This window comes from Trachypithecus francoisi, unplaced genomic scaffold (assembly GCF_009764315.1).
Source record: "Trachypithecus francoisi isolate TF-2019V2 unplaced genomic scaffold, Tfra_2.0 Lachesis_group13, whole genome shotgun sequence".
Taxonomy (NCBI): domain Eukaryota; kingdom Metazoa; phylum Chordata; class Mammalia; order Primates; family Cercopithecidae; genus Trachypithecus; species Trachypithecus francoisi.
Genome location: NW_022681458.1, coordinates 39,157,343 through 39,179,314, shown reverse-complemented (window position 1 = coordinate 39,179,314; position 21,972 = coordinate 39,157,343). Strand labels below are relative to the sequence as shown.

General features: G+C 43.6%; 1 protein-coding gene across 1 annotated transcript in view; it reads right to left on the bottom strand.

Moving 5' to 3' along the window:
• SUMO1 (small ubiquitin like modifier 1) overlaps positions 1 to 21,833 on the bottom strand; it is a 34,422-nt gene extending 12,589 nt beyond the window's left edge. Inside the window, exons 1-2 of the mRNA XM_033230681.1 lie at positions 21,678 to 21,833; positions 2,207 to 2,281 (exon numbers count right to left, since the gene is read on the bottom strand). Coding sequence (XP_033086572.1) covers positions 2,207 to 2,281; positions 21,678 to 21,689 — 87 coding nt within the window. The 5' untranslated portion in view covers positions 21,690 to 21,833. The remainder of the gene's footprint in view (positions 1 to 2,206; positions 2,282 to 21,677) is intronic.
• Between the last annotated feature and the right edge of the window lie 139 nt (positions 21,834 to 21,972).

Genomic DNA, 21,972 nt, shown 5'->3' with positions numbered 1-21,972 from the left:
TGAAAACATGCTAAAAGAAAGAAGCCAGGCCAGGCATAGTGTCTCACACCTATAATCCCAGCAAGGGATTTAGGTCAAAGTGGGAGATCACTTAAGCCCAGGAGTTCAAGACCAGCCTGAGCAACATAGCAACACCCCTGGAGAGGGAGAGGGGGTTGGGGGAGATAGGGTAGGGGCGGGGGGGGGAAGGGGAGGGAGAGGGAGAGAAGCAGGAAAGCAAGGGAAGCAAGAAAGAAAAGAAGATGAAACAAACCAGAATAAAAAGCCACATATCAAAGCTAGGCATGGTGGCTCATGCCTGTAATCCCAACACTTTGGGAGGCCGAGGTAGACAGATCATCTGAGGTCAGGAGTTTGAGACCAGCCTGGCCAACATGGTGAAACCCCGTCTCTACTAAAAATACAGAAATTAGCTGGGCATGGTGGTGCACACCTGAAATCCCAGCTACTTAGGAGGCTGTGGCAGGAGGATTGCTTGAACCCAGGAGGTGGAGGTCACAGTGAGTTGAGATCAGGCCACTGCACTCCAGACTGGGTAACAGAGCAAGACTCTTACCTCAAAAAAAAAAAAAAAAGCCATATATCTTATGATTCCATTTATATGTAATGTCCAGAAAAGGCAAACCCATAGAGACAGGAAGTAGAATCGTGGTTGTCACTGGCCGGAGGAAATAGGATGGGGAACGACTGCTAATGGGTACAGGGTGTCTTTTTGGGGTAATGCAAATGTTCTGGAATTGGCAGTGGTGATGGCTGCACACACTTGTGAATATACTAAAGTCACTGAATTATATACTTTAAAATAGTGAATTTTATAGTATGTGAATTGTATCTTTTAAAAGTTTTCAAAATAAGACCAGGCATGGTGGCTCATGGCTGTAATCCCAGCACTTTGGGAGGCCGAGGCGGGTACATCACCTGAAGTCAGGAGTTCGAGACCAGCCTGGCCATCATGGGGAAACCCCATCTCTACTAAAAATAAAAAATAAAAAAATTAGTCGGGCTTCGTGGCAGGCGCCTGTAGTCCCGGCTACTCGGGAGACTAAGGCAGGAGAATCGCTTGAACCCGGGAGTGGAGGTTGCAGTGAGCCAAGATCGCGCCACTGCACTCCAGCCTGGCAACAAGAGCACAACTACATTTCAAAAAAAAAAAAAATGTTTTTAAATGTTGAAAATAAAAAATAAAAGTCTTCAAAATAAGATAATCACAGAAAAATGGGAAAAGGGTATGAACACAATTAAGCGAAGAATATAAATGTAGCAGACCAAAAAAATTATATCTTATTATTAGGTAAATGAAAAACAAGAATTTTTTTTTTTTTTTTTTGAGACGGAGTCTCGCTCTGCGGCCCAGGCTGGAGTGCAGTGGCTGGATCTCAGCTCACTTCAAGCTCCGCCTCCCGGGTTTACACCATTCTCCTGCCTCAGCCTCTGGAGTAGCTGGGACTACAGGCGCCCGCCACCTCGCCCGGCTAGTTTTTTGTATTTTTTAGTAGAGATGGGGTTTCACCGTGTTAGCCAGGATGGTCTCGATCACCTGACCTCGTGATCCGCCCGTCTCGGCCTCCCAAAGTGCTGGGATTACAGGCTTGAGCCACCGCACCCGGCCAAGAATGTTTTACCTAGCATATGTGAACAAAATTTAACGACTGGTAGTATCCCATGTTTGGGAGAATATAGGGAAATGGTACTGTCACACTTCAATGGAAGTACCACTGCACTCCAGCCTGGGCGAGTCCACCATTCCACCAATTCTCTGTCTTTTGTCCTTTAGAAAACCCATGTAACTATGCAGATTCATTCCTCCAACAGTTGTTAGCTAACCTTAACATTTCAGAGTCAATAAGATACAGACTAGACTTTAGGGAAATAGGGGGCCAGAAAAGGGGAAAGGGTCGGCAAAAGGGCTGATAAGCCTTTTACTTAAGGTTGGCCCTAGCCTTATCACTTAATAGTATTCACTGTATTTGCCCCTGAAGCACACTAACCAAGAAAACGTTCCTATTGGGAAAAATTAAGGTGATCTAAAACTGCCTGGCAGAGCAATTTAAAAAACAGTATCGGCCTCTTCTACCTCTAACAGACGCATACACAGTAAATTAAAATGCATAGTCATTTTTAAATAATTTGCCTTAAATAATTTTTTTTCCTGTGAAAAACTATTCACATTGAAGGGGAGTCAAAAGAGAAAAACAATGAAACTCACCTGTCCAATGACTTTGAGTTTAATATATTCACCTTCCTTCTTATCCCCCAAGTCCTCAGTTGAAGGTTTTGCCTCCTGAAAGAAAATTAAATTTCAAGATCAAAGTTCCTACATGCTATTTTAATTACTCACTTATGAGTATCCATTACTTTCATTCAGGGTGCAAAATCTGCACCTGAGAATACAAAGAGCATTTCTTTTCCATGCCAGTCAATTAAGAAAAAAAGATCCTAAGTCAATTACTGTCCCAAATACCATTCACTAGAAATCAAGAAAGGGGTCTCTTTTATTATAATACCGCATAGTAATAGTCTAAAACTTTACCACGCATCAAAATCACCTGAAGGATGTGTTAAACAAACTGCTGGGCCCAAGCCCCAGTTTCTTATTCAGCACATCTATAGTAGGGATAAGACTCTGTTTCTAACAAATTACCAGGTGGTACGGATGCTGCTTGCCAGAGGAACAACTTGCAAACAACTGCCCTGCAGCCAACTCTCACCAGCACAGAAGGAGTTCATCCTCCATGAATTTTTAAGACAAACATTCTGAATCCAAGATTATCTTCTCACAGCCTATCATGAGGAGTTTACTTTAACTACAAAACTGTACTAAAAATGTAAATTAATCATATTAGCATAAGCAAGGCTATTATTTATTTATTTTTATTTATTTATTATTATTTTTTGAGATGGAGTTTCGCTCTTGTTGCCCAGGCTGGAGTGCAATGGCGTGATCTCAGCTCACCACAACCTCCACCTCTGGGGTTCAAGCAATTCTCCTGCCTCAGCCTCCTGAGTAGCTGGGACTACAGGCACGCACCACCACAACTGGCTAATTTTGTATTTTTAGTAGAGATGGAGTTTCTCTATGTTGGTCAGGCTGGTCTCAAACTCCCGACCTCAGGTGATCCGCCCAGCTCAGCCTCCCACACCTGCTGGGATTACAGCTGTGAGCCACAGTGCCCAGCCAAGCAAGGCTATTTAGAAAGGAAAATCAAATAAGAAAGTATTAGCCTAATGTACTCTGGAGTCAAAACAAATCAGTTTTATATAATCAACTATTTTAGACTATCCGAAGCATAATGCTTAAGTTTAAAAGAGGAGAGATAAAAATAGGAAGACAAGATACTTGAGAGGCTATGGCAGTAGGACTGCTTGAGAGCCCAAGAGTTGGAGGCCAACCTGGACAACATAGCAAGACCTCATCTCTTTAAGAAAAAAGAATCACAAAAACACAGTTGCAAAACAATTTCAAATAAAGAGGTACTGAAATGAAAATGAGGTTAACAGAATAAATTTCTGAATTTATTCAGAAACAACTTTACCATGAAGTATCTCAAGAATAAGCAAATCATTTTTAGTAAAGGGGGTACCTTGGAAAATTTCATGAATAATGTAGTAAAGAAGTAGTTTTTTTCTCTATGTGCTACACCTTAGTTTGGCCACCAAATTACCCACTTACTTAGATATATACCTTACTATTCATAATAATGTCAAGCAGTTAATCCATATTTGATAAGAATAACCATAACCATTACCTGTGTATCTCATGCCAGTAACTTAAAATACAAAATTCTTTAACATTCAACAATTAAAAGAACACATTAAACTAGAAGCAGCTTTCAACTTTAAAACACAGGCTGGAGTCTAGGGAAATGCTTAGATAACAGAACTGATTTCATTAGTATGAATCCTTGCCTGGTTTTCATTCTGCAGTGCTTTCAACATTTGCTGACTACTGACTATTATGGCAGCAGGCAAAATTAACCTTCTTTAGTGAGACAGTATTTCACCTGAAAACTAGAAGACTGTCCTCAAATATAGTCTCTCCACATTCCTATGAATTATATTCATAGTACACAGCTGCTGCTTCTTCTAAGTATTTAGAAGGCAAAGACAGCTTATTCCATGCAGTGAAGGGAAATAAGCAGCAACCAAGCCCTAAGTCCTCCGTAACTGGAAGGAGAGGAGGCCTTAAGAAGCTTTGTTTAAGTGAGCACAAAGGACAGCCCCCTCCCCTAGCAGCAATATATCAGCACAACAGGAGTGGCTCCGCTCCTGTGTCTCCTAGACAGGGTAGTTATAGTGGCTACTCAGCACAAAAGAATTCTTCCCCTCCTCCCCTCCATCATCCTCAGTGCTTCAGCATTCTCCTAAAGCCCAGCTTCTCCAATCCTATAACTACTCAGATAAAAAAGCATAAATACCTTCCAGTACTTTACGGCCTATAACCTAACTCTATAGCATGACATTCTGTGCTTCCACAATCAAGCTCAATTCCCATTTTTCTCTCATCACTCACTTTACAAATCCAAAGATTCTGTTCAATTGGACTATTTGCTGTTCCCTGAATATGTCCCTTAGCATTACTTCAACTTCAGCCCTTTGTGTTCCTAGTTTCATTTACCTGGAATATACGTATATATCCTCTCTCAGCCTCTCTTGAAATCACCTCAAGGATATCTACCTCACACATGAACTTAAATCCGGTATTTTTTTTCTTTCTTTTTTTTTTTTTTTTGAGACAGATTTTCACTCTTGCTGCCCAGGCTGGAATGCAATGGCGCAATCTTGGTTCACTGCAACCTCTGCCTCCTGGGTTCAAGCGATTCTCCTGCCTCAGCCTCCCAAGTAGCTGGGATTACAGGAGTATGCCACCACGCCCGGCTAATTTTTGTATTTTCAGTAGAGACAGGGTTTCCCCATGTTGGCCAGGCTGGTCTCGATCACCTGACCTCAGGTGATCCACCCACCTCGGCCTCCCAAAGTGCTGGGATTACAGGCTTGAGCCACTATGCCTGGCCTGCTTCTTTTTTTCTCTTTCCTGAGACAGAGTCTCACTCTATCACCCAGGCTGGAGTGCAAGGCTGTGATCTCGGCTCACTGCAACCGCTTACTCCCAGGTTCAAGCGATTTTCTCATCCCTCAACCACCTGAATAGCTGGGATTACAGGTATGCACCACCACGCCCAGCAATTTTGTGTGTGTGTATTTTTGGTAGAGACAGAGTTTCATCACATTGGCCCAGGTTGTTCTTGAACTCCTGGCCTCAAGTGATATGACCGCCTTGGCCTACCAAAGTGCTGGGATTACAGGTGTGAGCCACCATGCCAGGCCAAGTCCAGTATTTTTTAAAACTGGTCTATGAACCACAGCACTCCCCCAACCTTCCAAATGATATTAATATCTTCCTTTAATGCTCCTATTTGCAATTTATTCATATATTCTATGGCATTTATTCTCAACTTAAAAATACTCTCCCTTGACCTTACTTCTCTAGTTGTTTTTCTCACCTTTTGTTTGTTGTTGTTGTTGTTGTTTTGAGATGCAGTCTTGCTCTGTTGCCCAGGCTGGAGTGCAGTGGTGCAATCTCGGCTCACTGTAACCTCCACCTCCCAGATTCAAGCAATTCTCCTGCCTCAGCCTCCTGAATAGGTGGAATTACAGGTGTGTGCCACCACATCCGGCTAATTTTTTGTATTTTTAGTAGAGACGGGGTTTTACTGTATTAGCTAGGATGGTCTCGATCTCCTGACTTCGTGATCCACCCACCTGGCCTCCCAAAGTGCTGGGATTACAGGCGTGAGCCACCACACCCAGCCAGTTCTCACCTTTTTTCAAAATCAAACTTTTTTTTTTTTTTTTTGAGACGGGGTCTCGCTCTGTCGCCCAGGCTGGAGTGCAGTGGCCGGATCTCAGCTCACTGCAAGCTCCGCCTCCCGAGTTTACGCCATTCTCCTGCCTCAGCCTCCCCAGTAGCTGGGACTACAGGCGCCCGCCACCTCGCCCAGCTAGTTTTTTGTATTTTTTTTTTTTTTTAGTAGAGACGGGGTTTCACCATGTTAGCCAGGATTGTCTCGATCTCCTGATCTCGTGATCCGCCAGTCTCGGCCTCCCAAAGTGCTGGGATTACAGGCTTGAGCCACCGCGCCCGGCTTCAAAATCAAACTTCTTAAAGAGTATTCAGCTTTTGCTATCCCCACTTTCACTGTCAACCTACTGTAATGTGGTTTACGCCCTCACCATTCCACTTTACACTCTCCTCACCAATGGTTAGCAGGTGGACTCTTTAGTGCTAAATCCAATGGACACTTTCAAATTTCATCTGTAACTCAAACAACAAACACTGATTGAGTTTTACCTTGAAAACTCTCCACCTTTGGCTGCCAAGATTAGGTTCTCTCTTCATTTCTGTAATTTCCTTCAATGCTGGGTTTCATCTGAATTCTGTGTCTTCAATCCTCTGCTTTTCTCTGTCTCCCTGGTGACCCGTGATTCCAACTAGTTCTCAGATACTAATAACTCAATCATTCCTTCTAACCTTTATGAGTTTCACACTCATTTATCCAAGTGCCTGAGTATATCCTTGGGTACTTCAGTATGAAAGTGTCCCAAACCAAATCATTATCTCTAACTCCTGGGTCAGTTTTAACTCCACTTTCTAAAAACCAAAATCAAAACAAATTATAATTCTTCCTGGATTCCCAATTACAATAAATGGTTACCATACAATCAGCTGCTAACAACAGAAATTCCAGAGTCATCTTTGGCTCCTCTTCTGCTTTTAAACATTAAACTTCATATTTAACATCACTCATCATTCTGACAATTCTAGGTTTTTTTGTTTTTGTTTTTGTTTTAGAGACAGGGTCTCACTACGTTGCCCAGGTTGGTCTTAAAACTCCTGGGTTCAAGCAATCCTCCCATCTCAGCCTCAGCCTCCCAAAGTGCTGAAATTACAGGCATAACCCATAGCACCCGGCCTGACAATTCTATTTCTTACTAGCTCTCAAGCCCATCCCTTTCTCTCCCTGCCACTGCTTTAGTTCAGGCACTCAGTGATGCTTATCAACATCACTATAACAACTTAACAGGCCTGGTGCAGTGGCTCACGCCCATAATCCCAGCACTTTGGGAGGCCAAGGTGGATCACTTGAGGCCAGGAGTTTGAGACCAGCCTGGGCAACATGGTGAAACCCTGTCTCTACAGGATATACAAAAATTAGCCAGACATCGTAGTACACGCCTGTAGTCCCAGCTCTTGGGAGGCTGAGGTGGAAGGATCATCTGACCCCGGGAGGTCAAGGCTGCAGTGAGCCAAGATCGTACCACTGCACTCCAGCCTGAGTAAAAGAGCAAGACCTTGTCACTAAAAAAAATAATAATAATTAATTTTAAAAATAGCATAACTGATGTTCTCAGTCTTCCTCCCTTCAATTCTCTCTCCAAACTGTCACCAGAGCCATCTCTCTAAAATGCAATCTGGTCTGCTCAAAATCTTCAGGGCTAAATTCAAACTCCTAGGCCTGGCACAGTGGCTCACGTCTGTAATCCCAGCATTTCTGGAGGCCAAGGCAGGTGGATTACCAGCCTGACCAACACGGCGAAACCCCGTCTCTACTAAAAATACAAAAATTATTAGCCAAGTGTGGTGGCACATGCCTGTAATCCCAGCTACTCAGGAGGCTGAGGCATGGAATCGCTTGAATCCAGGAAGCAGAGGTTGCAGTGCGCCAAGATCACCCATTGCATTCCCACCTGGGCAACATAAGGAGACTCCGTCTTAAGAAAAAAAAAAATTCAAACTCCTTAGCTGACATACACTGATCCTTCATATGCTGGTCCCTGCCTAGCAGTGAAACCTTATTCTCCTCCCTCTATTAGCAAATATCCTATCCTCCAGCCACAACTATCTACAATGCCTGGAACATGGCACCCTCTACCTTATCTCAATTATCTCTGTACATGCTGACCCCCTCTTCTTAGAAGGCCTTTTCCCACTCCATTCACCTCTCATGACCACGGAGACATCACTTCCCTGATTATCTTCTTAAATGTTCCCATACTGTTTACTTATCTATCATAACCATTTGTTTGCATATCTGTCTCTTCTATCAGATTTCAGTTTCTTATTGGCATGCCTTACTCTTCTTTGTATTTCCAGTCAAGCACAGAGCCTGGTACTTTGAAGATACTCAATATTCTTATTAAACAGTTTTCTGTGACAGGTTTGTATGTCTTGTCTTCCCTACAAGTTTACAAGCGGAGGGTCCAAGTTTTTTCACCTCTCTAACCTCTGTAGTGCCAAACAAATACTAAGCAATTTTTAAACGTTTGTTGAATAAGTAAGATTGACAGCACTATTTTCTGTGTATCACAGAATCTTACTCATGCGTCATACTTCTGTATGCAACAGTCAGTTCAAACAGATCTTTTCAGTTTTTTGCATTCACAGTTGAGAATAAGAGATAATTCACCTACATTTCTTTTTTTTTTTTTTTTTTTTTTTTTTGAGACGGAGTCTCGCTCTGCCGCCCAGGCTGGAGTGCAGTGGCCGGATCTCAGCTCACTGCAAGCTCCGCCTCCCGGGTTTACGCCATTCTCCTGCCTCAGCCTCCCGAGTAGCTGGGACTACAGGCGCCTGCCACCTCGCCCGGCTAATTTTTTGTATTTTTTAGTAGAGACGGGGTTTCACCGTGTTAGCCAGGATGGTCTCGATCTCCTGACCTCGTGATCCGCCCGTCTCGGCCTCCCAAAGTGCTGGGATTACAGGCTTGAGCCACCGCGCCCGGCCAATTCACCTACATTTCATAAGAATATGTGGATTTATAATTTTTGGATTTTAAATTTCCAAAAATAAGCTGCCACTTTCCCTAGATACTCCATTTGGTGATGTCTTCCCAACTCTTAACCACTATAATAACAATTACCTGTACCACTTGTTTAATGGCCTCATGCTTGCTTAAGGCAGTCATCAAGTTTTTCACCTTCTCTCTTTTTGACAAACCAGCCTTGAAAACGAGAAGATCCTGTACAAAAAAACGCCGAAGTTTGTCTCCAATGAGCTCAGTGTCTTTTGTATGCTGTCTTTCCTTCTCTTCCTTGCAAAAAGCAGCCAATACAGAACGGTATGACATGCTGGTTACAAAACAGTGAAAGCATTCAGCTCTGAGTCTGGGACACTAGGTCATCAAAGAAAAGAGAACACCAAAGAGAGCTGGGTGATTTGGTTAGAAAGGATACTCAGCCCCAAAGCAGAAGAAACGGGTGATGGAAAGATTAAGTAAATATACAGGATCAAAGAGAGAACTGAAAGCCTCTTAGACTGCAAAAGATATGGAAAACACAATAGTCCTCATTTTCAAATATACAATATTCATGAGGAGGGTTTTATTATGCTATTTCAAAGTCAAAAGAATAAGACCTTTGCTTAAAAGCACTCTAGAGGCCGGGCGCAGTGGCTCACTTCCGTAATCTCAGCACTTTGGGAGGCCAAGGCAGACAGATCACTTGAGGCCAGGAGTTCAAGAGCAGCCTGGCCGTACATGACAAAACCCCATCTCTACTAAAAATAAGTAGTGGTGGTGCACACCTGTAATCCCAGCTATTTGGGAGGCTGGGGCACAAGAATCGCTTGAACCCGGGAGGTGGAGGTTGCAGTGAGCCGAGATCATGCCAAAAAAAGCACTCTGGTAGTCAGTACAGTGACAATTCAGTCACAGGGACAGAGCATCACACTTAACTACTGCCAATGTGTCACGGACCCAGCTGCACAAGGATTGCTTTTTTTTTTTTGCTTTTTTTTTTTTTTTTTGACATGGAGTCTTGCTCTGCCACCCAGGCTGGAGTACAGTGGCATGATCTCAACTCACTGCAACCTCTGCCTCCCGGGTTCAAGCGATTCTCCTGCCTCAGCCTCCTGAGTAGCTGGAATACAGGCACAGGCCACCACACCTGGCTAATTTTTGTATTTTTAGTAGAGACAGGGTTTTGCCATGTTGGCCAGGCTGGTCTCGAACTCCTGACCTCAGGTGATCTGCCCACCTCAGCCTCCGAAAAGTGCTGGGATTACAGGCATGAGCCACTGCTCCCGGCTGGATTGCTCATTCTCATTGAAAGAGGAGGGATTGTAGGAAAACCCAACAACAAAGAAAAAATGCATTTACTCTTATTTGATAATATTAACAAATCTGTTCATTTTTTAAGGTGTGACAAGAGTATATTGGTCATGTTAAAAGAAAAAGCCCTGGCTGGGCACAGTGGCTCACACCTGTAATCCCAGCACTTTCGGAGGCCGGGGCAGGCGGATCACTGAGGTCAGGAGTTCAAGACCAGCCTGACAAACATGGAGAAACCCCATTTCTACTAAAAATACAAAATTAGCCAGGCATGTTGGTGCATGCCTGTAATCCCAGATACTAGGGAGGCTGAGGCAGGAGAATCGCTTGAACCCAGGAGGCAGATGTTGCGCCATTGCACTTCAGCCTGGGGAACAAGAGCGGAAACTCCGTCTTGGAAAAAAAAAAAAAAAAGCCGGGCATGGTGGCTCACGCCTATAATCCCAGCACTGTGGGAAGCCAAGGCAGGTGGATCACGAAGTCAGGAGATCGAGACCATCCTGGTTAACACGGTGAAACCCCGTCTCTACTAAAAATACAAAAAATTAGCCGGGTGTGGTGGCGGGCACCTGTAGTCCCAGCTACTGGGAAGGTTGAGGCAGGAGAATGGCCCGAACCCAGGAGGCAGAGCTTGCAGTGAGTCAAGATCGTGCCACTGCACTCCATCCTGGGCGGCAGAGCAAGACTCTGTCTCAAAAAAATAATAATAAAAATTTAAAAAAAAGAAAAAGCCCTTCTCTTTTAAAGATACATACTGAAATATTTACAGGTGAAATGATACAATATTTAGAACTGGCTTCAAAATAATATGGGGGAGTATAATGGGATGCTGTAGATTATAGGCCAAGAGGAGGCCACAATGATTCATTATATATATGGTACATTTAAACATAAATAATAAAAAAACATTAAAAAATTCACTCCAGCCGGGCGCGGTGGCTCACGCCTGTAATTCCAGCACTTTGGGAGGCCGAGGTGGGCGGATCATGAGGTCAGGAGATCAAGACCATCCTGGCCAAGACGGTGAAACCCGTCTCTACTAAAAATACAAAAAATGAGCTGGGCGTGGTGGCAGGCGCCTGTAGTCCCAGACCCTTGGGAGCAGGAGAATGGCGTGAACCCAGGAGGCGGAGCTTGCAGTGAGCCGAGATTGCACCACTGCACTCCAGCCTGGGCAACAGAGCAAGACTCTATCTCAAAAACAAAAAAAAAATCACTCCAAGCTTCAAACAAATTCTATATGTATCAGTGTATTTTATTTCTTAATGAAGAAAGTTCAAAAAGGGTTAAACAGGATAATTCTAATGCACCCATTATTAAAAGGGAAATACTCAGAATTACAGTAAAGTCACTTCCCTCATACTTAAATAATTTACCACAATTCCATTTTATTTATTTTTTATTTATTTAGAGACAGAGTCTTGCTCTGTCACCCAGGCTGGAGTGCAATGGCACGATCTCGACTCACTGCAAACTCCACCTCCAGAGTAGCTGGGACTACAGGCGCATGCCACCACACCCAGTTAAATTTTGTATTTTTTGGTAGAGACAGGGTTTCACCATGTTGCCCAGGCTGGTCTTGAACTCCTGCGCTCAGGCAATCCGCCCGCCTCAGCCCCAAAGTGCTGGGATTACAGGCATGAGCCACTGCACCCGGCCCACAATTCTAAAACCACAAAAATACATGTATATTTTCATCTTCATGCTGCATATGTTCAAACTTAATAAGATGGTACTAGAGATTTAGAACAGAACTGACCAGATTTAACTGTGTAACTTCAAGGTTTAGGTCAAAGCTGTCAACACATTGGGCCTCTGAATACTTACATTCAACCCTGAATGGTAGTTAAACACTAGTCATGCACAAATACCTTCTCAGGAACTAAAAACTATAACTAAAAATTTTACTGGTTGTGTAAACCTTACGCTTTGAGTCTAGACCTATGCTAAGCCTAGAACAAACCAGTTTGATTGCATCCAAAAGTACCAGCAAACAGACTTGGAAGTATGACAGACACTGTTAATTACCCATCTGATATCTATTTTCCCTTTATTCCTTACAAAGGGAAACCTAAATTTACCCAGATAAAAAATGTATTTCCCAGCTTCTTTTACAGCTGTTTTGGCCAAAGAGATATAAAGTGACATACTTTTTCCCTTTGCTTCTCCCTTTTCTCCTGTCTGGAACACAAAGTAGCTTTTTTGTGCCCACAAGTAGACAAGCACCACAGTGAAAGACTGCTGTTAAGGATGGAGAAGAAAATAATATGAAGGCACTGTGGAGCTACCACATCAGCCCTACACTACTTTTGTCTACACTTCTTGTTTTACGAGAAAAAGAAAAAAAAAAAAAAAACTTGTTTAACCTACAATAAATCAGATTTTCTGTTATTCAGCCCAAAAGTAATCCTGAAATAGAAGGTGCTATAAAAAAGGTATCAATTTGGCTCATATTAAAAACAAGCACTAGAAAATTCCTCAATGGGCATCAAAAGCAGAATGAATAAGTATATTGAGTGTATTGCATTCCACACAACGGAATGCCAATACAACAATGAGATTTAATAACATACAGCTATATACAATAATAATGAATGAACCTCTAAACTGTGCTGGGCAAAAGAACCAACACAAACAGGCACATACTATATGATTTCACTTATAAAATGTCATGCTGTATAAAAAACAGACAAAACTATTCTACTTGTTAAGTCAGTACAGCGGTTCTTCATCTGAGTGCTGGTTGCATGGATGTGTTCAGTTTGTGAAAATTCAGCAAACCATACACTCTTGTGCACTTTTTTGTAGGTATATTACTCTTTGGTAAAACCTTTAAAAATAACTGGCCCTAGATATTGAGAACAACCAGCCCAGCAAACAAAACTCCACCCTTCCTTCCTTCCTTCCTTCAGGTCTTTTCCTTCAGATCCTCATTAGCTCAGAAAAGGCAACTGAATGCAAAAATAGCCAAAAAATATAACCAATACAATGTATCTTTAAGTAAACATAGTCATGTTGCAGGAATTATCCAAATTTTAAACTGTAAAACAAAGGTGCTCAATAACAGTATCTGTGTGAACTTTTCCCCATGACTCTTAAAGAAACAGAGTATCAGCCAGGCAGGGCAAGCGCACTGGCTCACGCCTGTAATCCCAGCACTTTGGGAGGCCAAGGAGGGCAGATCACCTGAGGTCGGGAGTTCTAGACCAGCCTGACCAACATGGAGAAGCCCCATCTTTACTAAAAAAACAAAAAAATGAAATTAGCCGGGCGCAGTGGCTCACACCTGTAATCCCAGCACTTTGGGAGGCAGAGGCAGGCGGATCATGAGGTGAGGAGATCGAGACCATCCTGGCTAACACAGTGAAACCCCATCTCTACTAAAAATACAAAAACTTAGCCAGGCATGGTGGTGCGTGCCTGTAATCCCATCTACTCAGGAGACTGAGGCAGGAGAAACACTTAAAACCAGGAGGCGGAGGTAGCAGTGAGCCGAGATCGCGTCATTGCACTCCAGCCTGGGTGATAGAGCGAGACTCCGTCTCAAGAAAAAAAAAAAAATTAGCCGGACATGGTAGCACATGCCTGTAATCCCAGCTACTCGGGAAGCTGTGGCAGGAGAATCGCTTGAACACAGGAGGCGGAGGTTGTGGTGAGCCAAGATTGCACCATTGCACTTCAACCTAGGCAACAAGAGCGAAACTCCATCTCAAAAAAAATTAATTAATTAAATTAAATATAATATCAGCATTATGTATCTTTTGTTAAAAAATCACAACTTCAGGGAATTCCAAAATGGAATGCTAAAGATGTCTTAATAAAAAATTAACTGGGCCAGGCGCGGTGGCTCATGCCTGTAATCCCAGCACTTTTCAAGGCCAAGGCAGGCAGATCACCTGAGGTCAAGAGTTCAGGACCAGCCTAGCCAACATGGTGAAATCTCGTCTCTACAAAGATCAAAAATTAGCTGGGCATGATTGCGGGTGCCTGTAATCCTAGCTACGTGGAGTGGCTGAGGCGTGAGAATCATCTGAACCCGGGAGGCAGAGGTTGCAGTGAGTCGAGACGGCACCACTGCACTCCAGACTGGGCAACAGAGCGAGACTCCGTCTCAAAAAAAAAGATTATCAGCCTCTCTTGCTTTATCCGCCATCGTGGTGTGTGCTTAACTCCACTTCTTGCATGTCTTCTCAAAAGACTTTCAAGGTTAAGTGATTTCTGGTCAAGAAACAAAAGCAAAATCATCCCATTCCCCAGTGGATTCAGATGAAAACTGGTAATAAAAACAGGTAAAACTCCAAAAGGAGACACTGGAGAAGAACCAAGCTGGGTCTATAAGGAATTACATGATACAACATACTTATACTGTCTGAAGATCACAATGATGTCACCATATCGAACTGAAAATGTCACCACTATCTGAAGAGTTGGACATGTTTTATTGGGAATATATTTTTTCTCTCTGAATCTGTTACGAACCCATTGATTGGCTAGGTTCAGTAATAAATATGTGAGACCTTTCGTTTAAAAAAAAAAAATTAGCTGGGCGCGGTGGCTCACGCCTGTAATCCCAGCACTTTGGGAGGCTGAGGTGGGCGGATCACAAGGTCAGGAGATCGAGACCATCCTGGCTAACATGGTGAAACCCCGTCTCTACTAAAAATACAAAAAAAATTAGCCGGGCGCGGTGGCGGGCGCCTGTAGTCCCAGCTACTCCGGACGCTGAGGCAGGAGAATGGCGGGAACCCGGGAGGCGGAGCTTGCAGTGAGCTGAGATCCGGCCACTACACTCCAGCCTGGGTGACAGAGCGAGACTCCGCCTCACAAAAAAAAAAAAAAAAAAAAAAATTGTCCTTAACAATCCCAATGTTCTGGAAGAAGTACATGATTCAACTTCGGAGATAAAGTTACCAGGTCTATTGCTAACAAAAGTAAAGGTGAAGAAGGTATGCAAAAATATCATAAGAGAAAAACGATTCCATGGCAACCAACCCTGCCTCAATAACAAAACAACATCAAGAGGACTGAAAAAGGAGGAGGAAGGTACCTGCTGTTTCATGTTTTTGAGGCGACCTTACAATTCTAGGGCCTAGAATCGTGCTGTGAACAGTGTGACATTCAATAAACATCTGTTGAATGAATCTGGCCACTCTCCTTTAAAAAATTTTTTACTAATTATCCACTCAATGTGCTAAGCATTACAGGGAAAAAAAGGATGAATAAAGCCTGATGTAATGGAGAAAAGACACCTGGAATGCAAATAACTGGCAACGCGGTAGTTCATGCCTGTAATCCCAGCATTCTGGGAGGCCAAGGCAGGCGGATCACTTGAGGTCGGGAGTTCAAGACCAGCCTGTCCAACATGGGAAACCCCGTCACTACTAAAAATACAAAAACTAGCCGGACATGGTAGCACACTTCTGTAATCCCAGCTACTTGAGAGGCTGAGGCAGGAGAATCACTTCAACCAGGAGGCAGAGGTTGCAATGAGCCAAGATCATGCCACTGCACTCCAGCCTGGGCCACAGAGCAAGACGCCATCTCCGGAAAAAAAAAAAAAAAAAGGAACATAAATAACTGTAACACTACACGTTAAAAATTATGAAAGAGATACCCTAACTGCCTTCGGGACTAAAGAATGTCATGATTTGACAACTGCTTAATAGTTTTGAAATCTGGACTATTAAATCTTAATGAGTACTCTAATCATAACATTCATATTCAATTTTTAAACTACTAGTAAGTTTGTTTAGATAATGCTTCCTTTAAAATTTGTTTAGATAATGCTACAATCCATACATTTGTTAACATCCACTAGCAGGACCTCATGTCTATCAGAGAGAACATAGAATATGTATTCTTCTTCTCCTAGGGCATTAAATGCTTAAGGTACACATCATTAACTACATATGCAAGTAATAACTACAATTTAACATAACTATTCTATGATATAAATAGTAGTACACATAATTATGAATTTTAATACACAACCAGTTCATCATATTCTCCTGCTACCTCAAGCAAGGAATTTCTAAAATCAGTAAAAATCAATAGCAGGGAGTTATATAGAACACTGCAGGTAATAATACTATCATGGCAGGAAAAATTAATGTAGATTAAAGATAACTGCAAATTCTTTGTTACTCCTCCCATTGAGAAACAGTGTCTAAATAAATGCCTTTCCTTTGAATCTGGCTGACCTTAGTGATTTGAATGGCCAGCAGAATACAGAAGTGACTTCCAAGGCTAGGTTGTAGGAGCCTTGCTATTTCCACCAGGTTCTCTTGGAACACCTATTCTCTGTGATCCCTCAGCTGTAAGTCTGAATTCCCTGGGGTCTCTATGTTGAGAACACATGATGAAACCACTAAGAAAGGCTTTGAGACTATATGGAGACACTTGCCCCATCCAGTCTCATCCCACCCCACCCCTAGCTGTTCCAGGCCCCAGCCACTTGAGTCATCTCAGCTGAGGCCCCACACACCTAGAAGCAGAGATGAGTCTAACCCACAGAGCCCTGTCCAAATTGCAGATTTATGAGCAAAATAAATGTCTGTTGTTTTAAGTCACAAAATTTTGAGGTAATGTATCCGATAATCAGAATTACACAATGCTTCCAAATCCTTGACTAAAGATAAAAGGAAATCATTCAATCTCTCTGGGGTGTTAATATAGATTCAGTTAGAGTGGAGCAAATCAGTCATCCAATTGCTACAATTAACAGACCTGAAGTGAAGTGCTAACCAAGCTACCTTTGATGATTTTGATATAAAAAAGAAACACTATAAACTCAAATATCAGAAAGGAGGAAGGGGAAAATATTTGTACAAATTACACTTATCCTTTTGATATTAAGCTTCTGGTTCTGTGAGACTGGGATAAAGGAAAACACCCAATCAGATTTCTGTTACTGGTTAAAGGATTGTCCTTAACCATTTTGAGGAATCACATATCCCTGATGAGACTATGGGTCCTTTCTCCTATTTAAAAAAAAAAAAAAGAATATGGCCGGGCTCACACCTGTAATCCCAGCACTTTGGGAGGCCAAGGTGGGCAGATCACCTGAGATCAGGAGTTCAAGACCAGCCTGGTGAAACCCCAGCTCTACAAAAAATACAAAAATTAGCCGGGTGTGGTGGTATGTGCCTATAATCCCAGCTACTAGGGAGGCTGAGGCAGGAGAATTGCTTGAACCCGGAAGGCAGAGGTTGCAGTAACCGAGATCACACCACACTGCACTCCAGCCTTGGCAATAAAGCAATGCTCTATCTTAAAAAAAAAAAAAAAAAAAAAAAACATGCACAGATACTCACAAAACACTCCATACAATGTAAGCAAACTTTCAGTCTTTATGGTCTATGGGCCTTAGGTTTAGAACTTGTTTTAAAGGATTATTTAATAATGGTACACAAATCTACTAGATGATGTTGGAATTGTTAAAATTATAAAGAAGTGGGTTCGTTGTTGTTGTTGTTGTTTTTTGCCGGGCACGGTGCCTCACGGCTGTAATCCCAGCACCTTGGGAGGCTGAGGCAGGTGGATCACAAGGTCAAGTTCGAGACAGCCTGGCCAATATGGTGAAAATCTGTCTCTACTAAAAATACAAAAAAATTAGCCGAGCGTGGTAGCTAATTTTTTGACTCCATCTCAAAACAAAAAAAGTTTTTTGTTTTTTTCCTTTTCTTTTTTTTCTTTTTTTCTTTTTTTGAGAGACAGTCTTGCTCTGTCACCCAGGCTGGAATGCAGTGTGGCATGATCTCGGCTCACTGCAACCTCCACCTCCTGGGCTCAAGCAATCCTCTCACCTCAGACTTCCAAGTAGCTGGGATTACATGCATGAGCCCCCAGGCCCAGCTAATTTTTGTATTTTTAGTAAAGACGGGCTTTAGTTATGTCGGCCAGGCTGGTCTCAAAGTCCTGGCCTCAAGTGATCCACCCACTTCAGTCTCCCAAAGTGGTGGGATTATAGACATAAGTCACCCTACTCAGCCATTAAGTAGTGTTTCACTCAAATTCCGAAAACAATCATTTTTCATTAATCAATGGAGAACCCAGCAATTGAAGTCTTGTGTGTATTTAATGTCCACCGATTTTAACCTTATTACTCAATTTCACTATTTTGGCACCAGACAATAACCTTCTGAGAGGTGCCTCAGAAAATACATCACTCTAAAATAACTTGATTCAAATTAAGGTTGTCTTTTTAGGACAGTGGTTTAGTCTCATGCTGATATTAAACAGTGCAGGATTTGGAGATTCTTGCTCTCACTTATAAACCTCTTAAGATTAAGGGTTCAGCTTCATAACTCTTTAAGTCTTTAGCACTCGACACTGAACTTGTACTGGATCTTGTTTGTTTTGAGTCAGGGTCTCTATCGCCTAGGCTGGAGTACGGTGGCATGATCTTGGCTCACTGCAACCTCGACCTCCCGGGCTCAAGTGATCCTCCCATGTCAACCTCCTGAGTAGCTGGGACTACAGGTACAGGCCACCATGCCTGACTAATTTTATTTTTTGTAGAGACGACGTCTCTCTATGTTGCCCAGGCTGGTCTCAAATTCCTGGGCTCAAGCAATCCTACCCTACTTCGGCCTCCCAAAGTGCTAGGATTACAGGTGTGAGCTGCTGCACCCGGCCAACGTACTGGGTCTTTTTTTTTTTTTTTTTTTTTAAACAGAGTCTCATTCAGTCGCCCAGGCTGGAATGCAATTGTGTGTTCTCTGCTCACCGCAACCTCCGCCTCCTGGGTTCAAGCAGTTCTCCTGCCTCAGCCTCCTGAGTAGCTGGGATTACAGGCGCGCACCACCACACCCGGCTAATTTATGTATTTTTAGTAGAGACAGGGTTTCACCATGTCAGTCAGGCTGGTCTCGAACTCCTGACCTAGTGATCCCCCCATCTTGGCCTTCCAAAGTACTGGGATTACAGGCATGAGCCACCGTGCCCGGCGAGTCCTAATTATTAATAATGATGTTGGTCAATCAGCCTACAGCAACAATTCTCAAACTTTTGTTCTCAGGAATCTTACACTTAAATTTATTTAGAATCCCATAAAGCTTTTGTTAGGTTGGTTACATCTATTGATGTTTCCAGTATTAAACACTGAAAACTGGGAAATGTCTTAAATATTAATTCATTTTAAAATACCAACAAACCTGTTATATGTTAACAAATACATATTTTTATTGAAAATAGTTTTCAAAACAAAATTAATGAAAGAGTGGAACTGTTACACTTTTTTGCAAATCTCTTTAATGTCTGACTTAATAAAAACAGCTGGATTTTCACATCTGCTTCCACATTTAATTTGTTTTGTTATCACAGGTCACGTTAGTTTCTAGAAATGTCCATTGAACACTCATAAAAGAATGACAGTGAAAAAGACAAATCCTAGTATGAACATGAAATAAAAGAATGTATTTGTATCCTAGGTCCCTCATTTCTTTTTTTTTTTTTTTTTGAGGCGGAGTCTCGCTCTGTCGCCGGACTGGAGTGTAGTGGCCGGATCTCAGCTCACTGCAAGCTCCGCCTCCGGGGTTTACACCATTCTCCTGCCTCAGCCTCCGGAGTAGCTGGGACTACAGGCGCCCGCCACCTCGCCCGGCTAGTTTTTGTATTTTTAGTAGAGACGGGGTTTCACTGTGTTAGCCAGGATGGTCTCGATCTCCTGACCTCGTGATCCGCCTGTCTCGGCCTCCCAAAGTGCTGGGATTACAGGCTTGAGCCACCGCGCCCGGCCCCTCATTTCTTTATGTCTCTCTTAAATGACCTGACTTCAAAATGGAGCAATAAAGTCTACATTTTATAATTATTTATTTATGTTGCTCTTTCATCAGTCTACAATAAATTTCAAAATGCTTCCTAGACGCTCCTGAGAAGCAAAATAAAAGGATGATGAAACTAAGCATTTACACCTATACTTCTCTTCCTAGTAACCAAGTGAACAACTACCTAGGGAAACACTTATAATGCCAATTTGGGAATTAATCTAGATTATTAGTAAGTAGATCCATCCAAAATCAATCTAGATTAGGGTTAAGCTTTAAAATGTTAAGTGTACATTTTGTACAATAGTACAAATCTGCAAAAACCTCACTTGCTCTCACCAAATGGTACAAAACTGGGTTAAAAGCCAAGGGAATAGGTGTGTTAAATTTAAAAGTTCAAGTACATCGTGGAGTTGAATGAAAAATAGTTTTCTGAATACCACTAAACGAATAAAAGTCCAAAAATAATGGAAAAGTCAAAGTCGGCCGAGCTCAGTGGCTCATGCCTGTAATCCCAACACTTTGGGAGGCCGAGGCGGGCGGATCACAAGGTCGGGCGATGGAGACCAGCCTGGCCAATATGGTGAAATGCTGTCTCTACTAAAAATACAAAAAGTAGCTGGGTGTGGTGGTGCGTGCCTGTAATCCCAGCTACTCGGGAGGCTGAGGCCCGAAAATTGCTTGAACCCAGGAGGCGGAGGGTGCAGTGAGTGAAGATCGCACCACTGCACTCCAGCCTGGTGACAGAGCGAGACTCCCTCTCAAAAAAAAAAAAAAAAAAAAGTCAAAGTCGTCTGAGCCAACAAAAGACCAGACAAAAACTTTATGAATTAAAAACTAGCCATCAAGGTGGTTAATTAGAACAGGATGAGGAAGAAAAGCTTAGGGAAAATCGATCACTCGTGATTAAGTGCAAATCCCAAGTAAATTATTGATACTAACAGTGAGCTGGAGCACTTTGCCTTACCAGGCAACTTTCTGCAACTACTCTACATACACAAAGTTTTCCTATGCTTTTCCTCAAAAATATGAGCCTGCTTCAGGTTAATGCCCAGGTGAGATGCTTTTTGTTGCTGTAGCAGTTTAGTTCTATTTTCTTTCCTGGTTATTTTAAATGCTCTCTTACAACTGGAGAGCTAGAATGAACCAATCCCGAGTAAGAAACGGGAAAGTACAGTAAAGAGGCGACAGCTCTGCACCCCCACACGGAAAAAGACTCAGAGAAGAGCAGCGGCATCCTTGCCCTAGCTCCAATCCGAACGGAGACAGGATTCCCAACAACATCGGACGTCTCCCTCCCTCGCCGCCCCACGCCCTCCCGACGAAGCAGCACAAAGTGGAGAGTCCAGCCGCTTCTCAGGGCCACGGAGCCTCCCAGTCAGGGATTCTCTCCCGTTACGTAACTGAGGCCTAGGGCTCTGCTTCTGCGATCAGTCCTGTGGAGGGAGATGCACGGGTCCTCCAGGGACCCTCTCAGGGAGGTGGAAGAGGGGCTCTGCACCTGGTCGACCCGGGAGAAAGAAGTGGGACGACATGCAGGAGGCCGCGATCAGAGGCTTTGGGGTACAGGGGGTGATGAGCGAGCCCGGAGAGGGGCGGGAGGCTCCGGGAGCCCCGCAGCAGGCCCCGGCACCTCCGGCCCTAGTCGGCTCCCCTCCCTCGCCTGCCCAGTCCCCACCAGCCGCCCCCTCCCCCATTCCGCGCTCCCCTCCCCCGCGCCTCCATCCCCGACCCCAGCCTAGCGGCAGGCAGACCTGCAGGGAAGGCCCTGGCCACCGCCGTTGGATAGCTCCCAGCCCGGTACCTGGTCAGACATGATGACGGTGGCTTCACCCGGGGGTCTCCGCACAGCAGCGGCCTCGGGTAGGCAGAACCTTGCTCCGGGGTTTACAAATCCGTCTCCCTTCCCCACAGCACAACACCGCGGCAGCAGTAACTTCCGCTACGCCTCGCGTCACTTCCGCTACGCGCAGGGAGGAGGGAGAGAGAGAAGAGAGGAAAGACAAGGCGGGAAAATGGGTGGGGGAGCGGCCAAGAGGAGGGACGGGCTATGGAGCTGCTTTGCCGGTGGTCGCGCGGGTGAACGGCAGTTTTGTCGG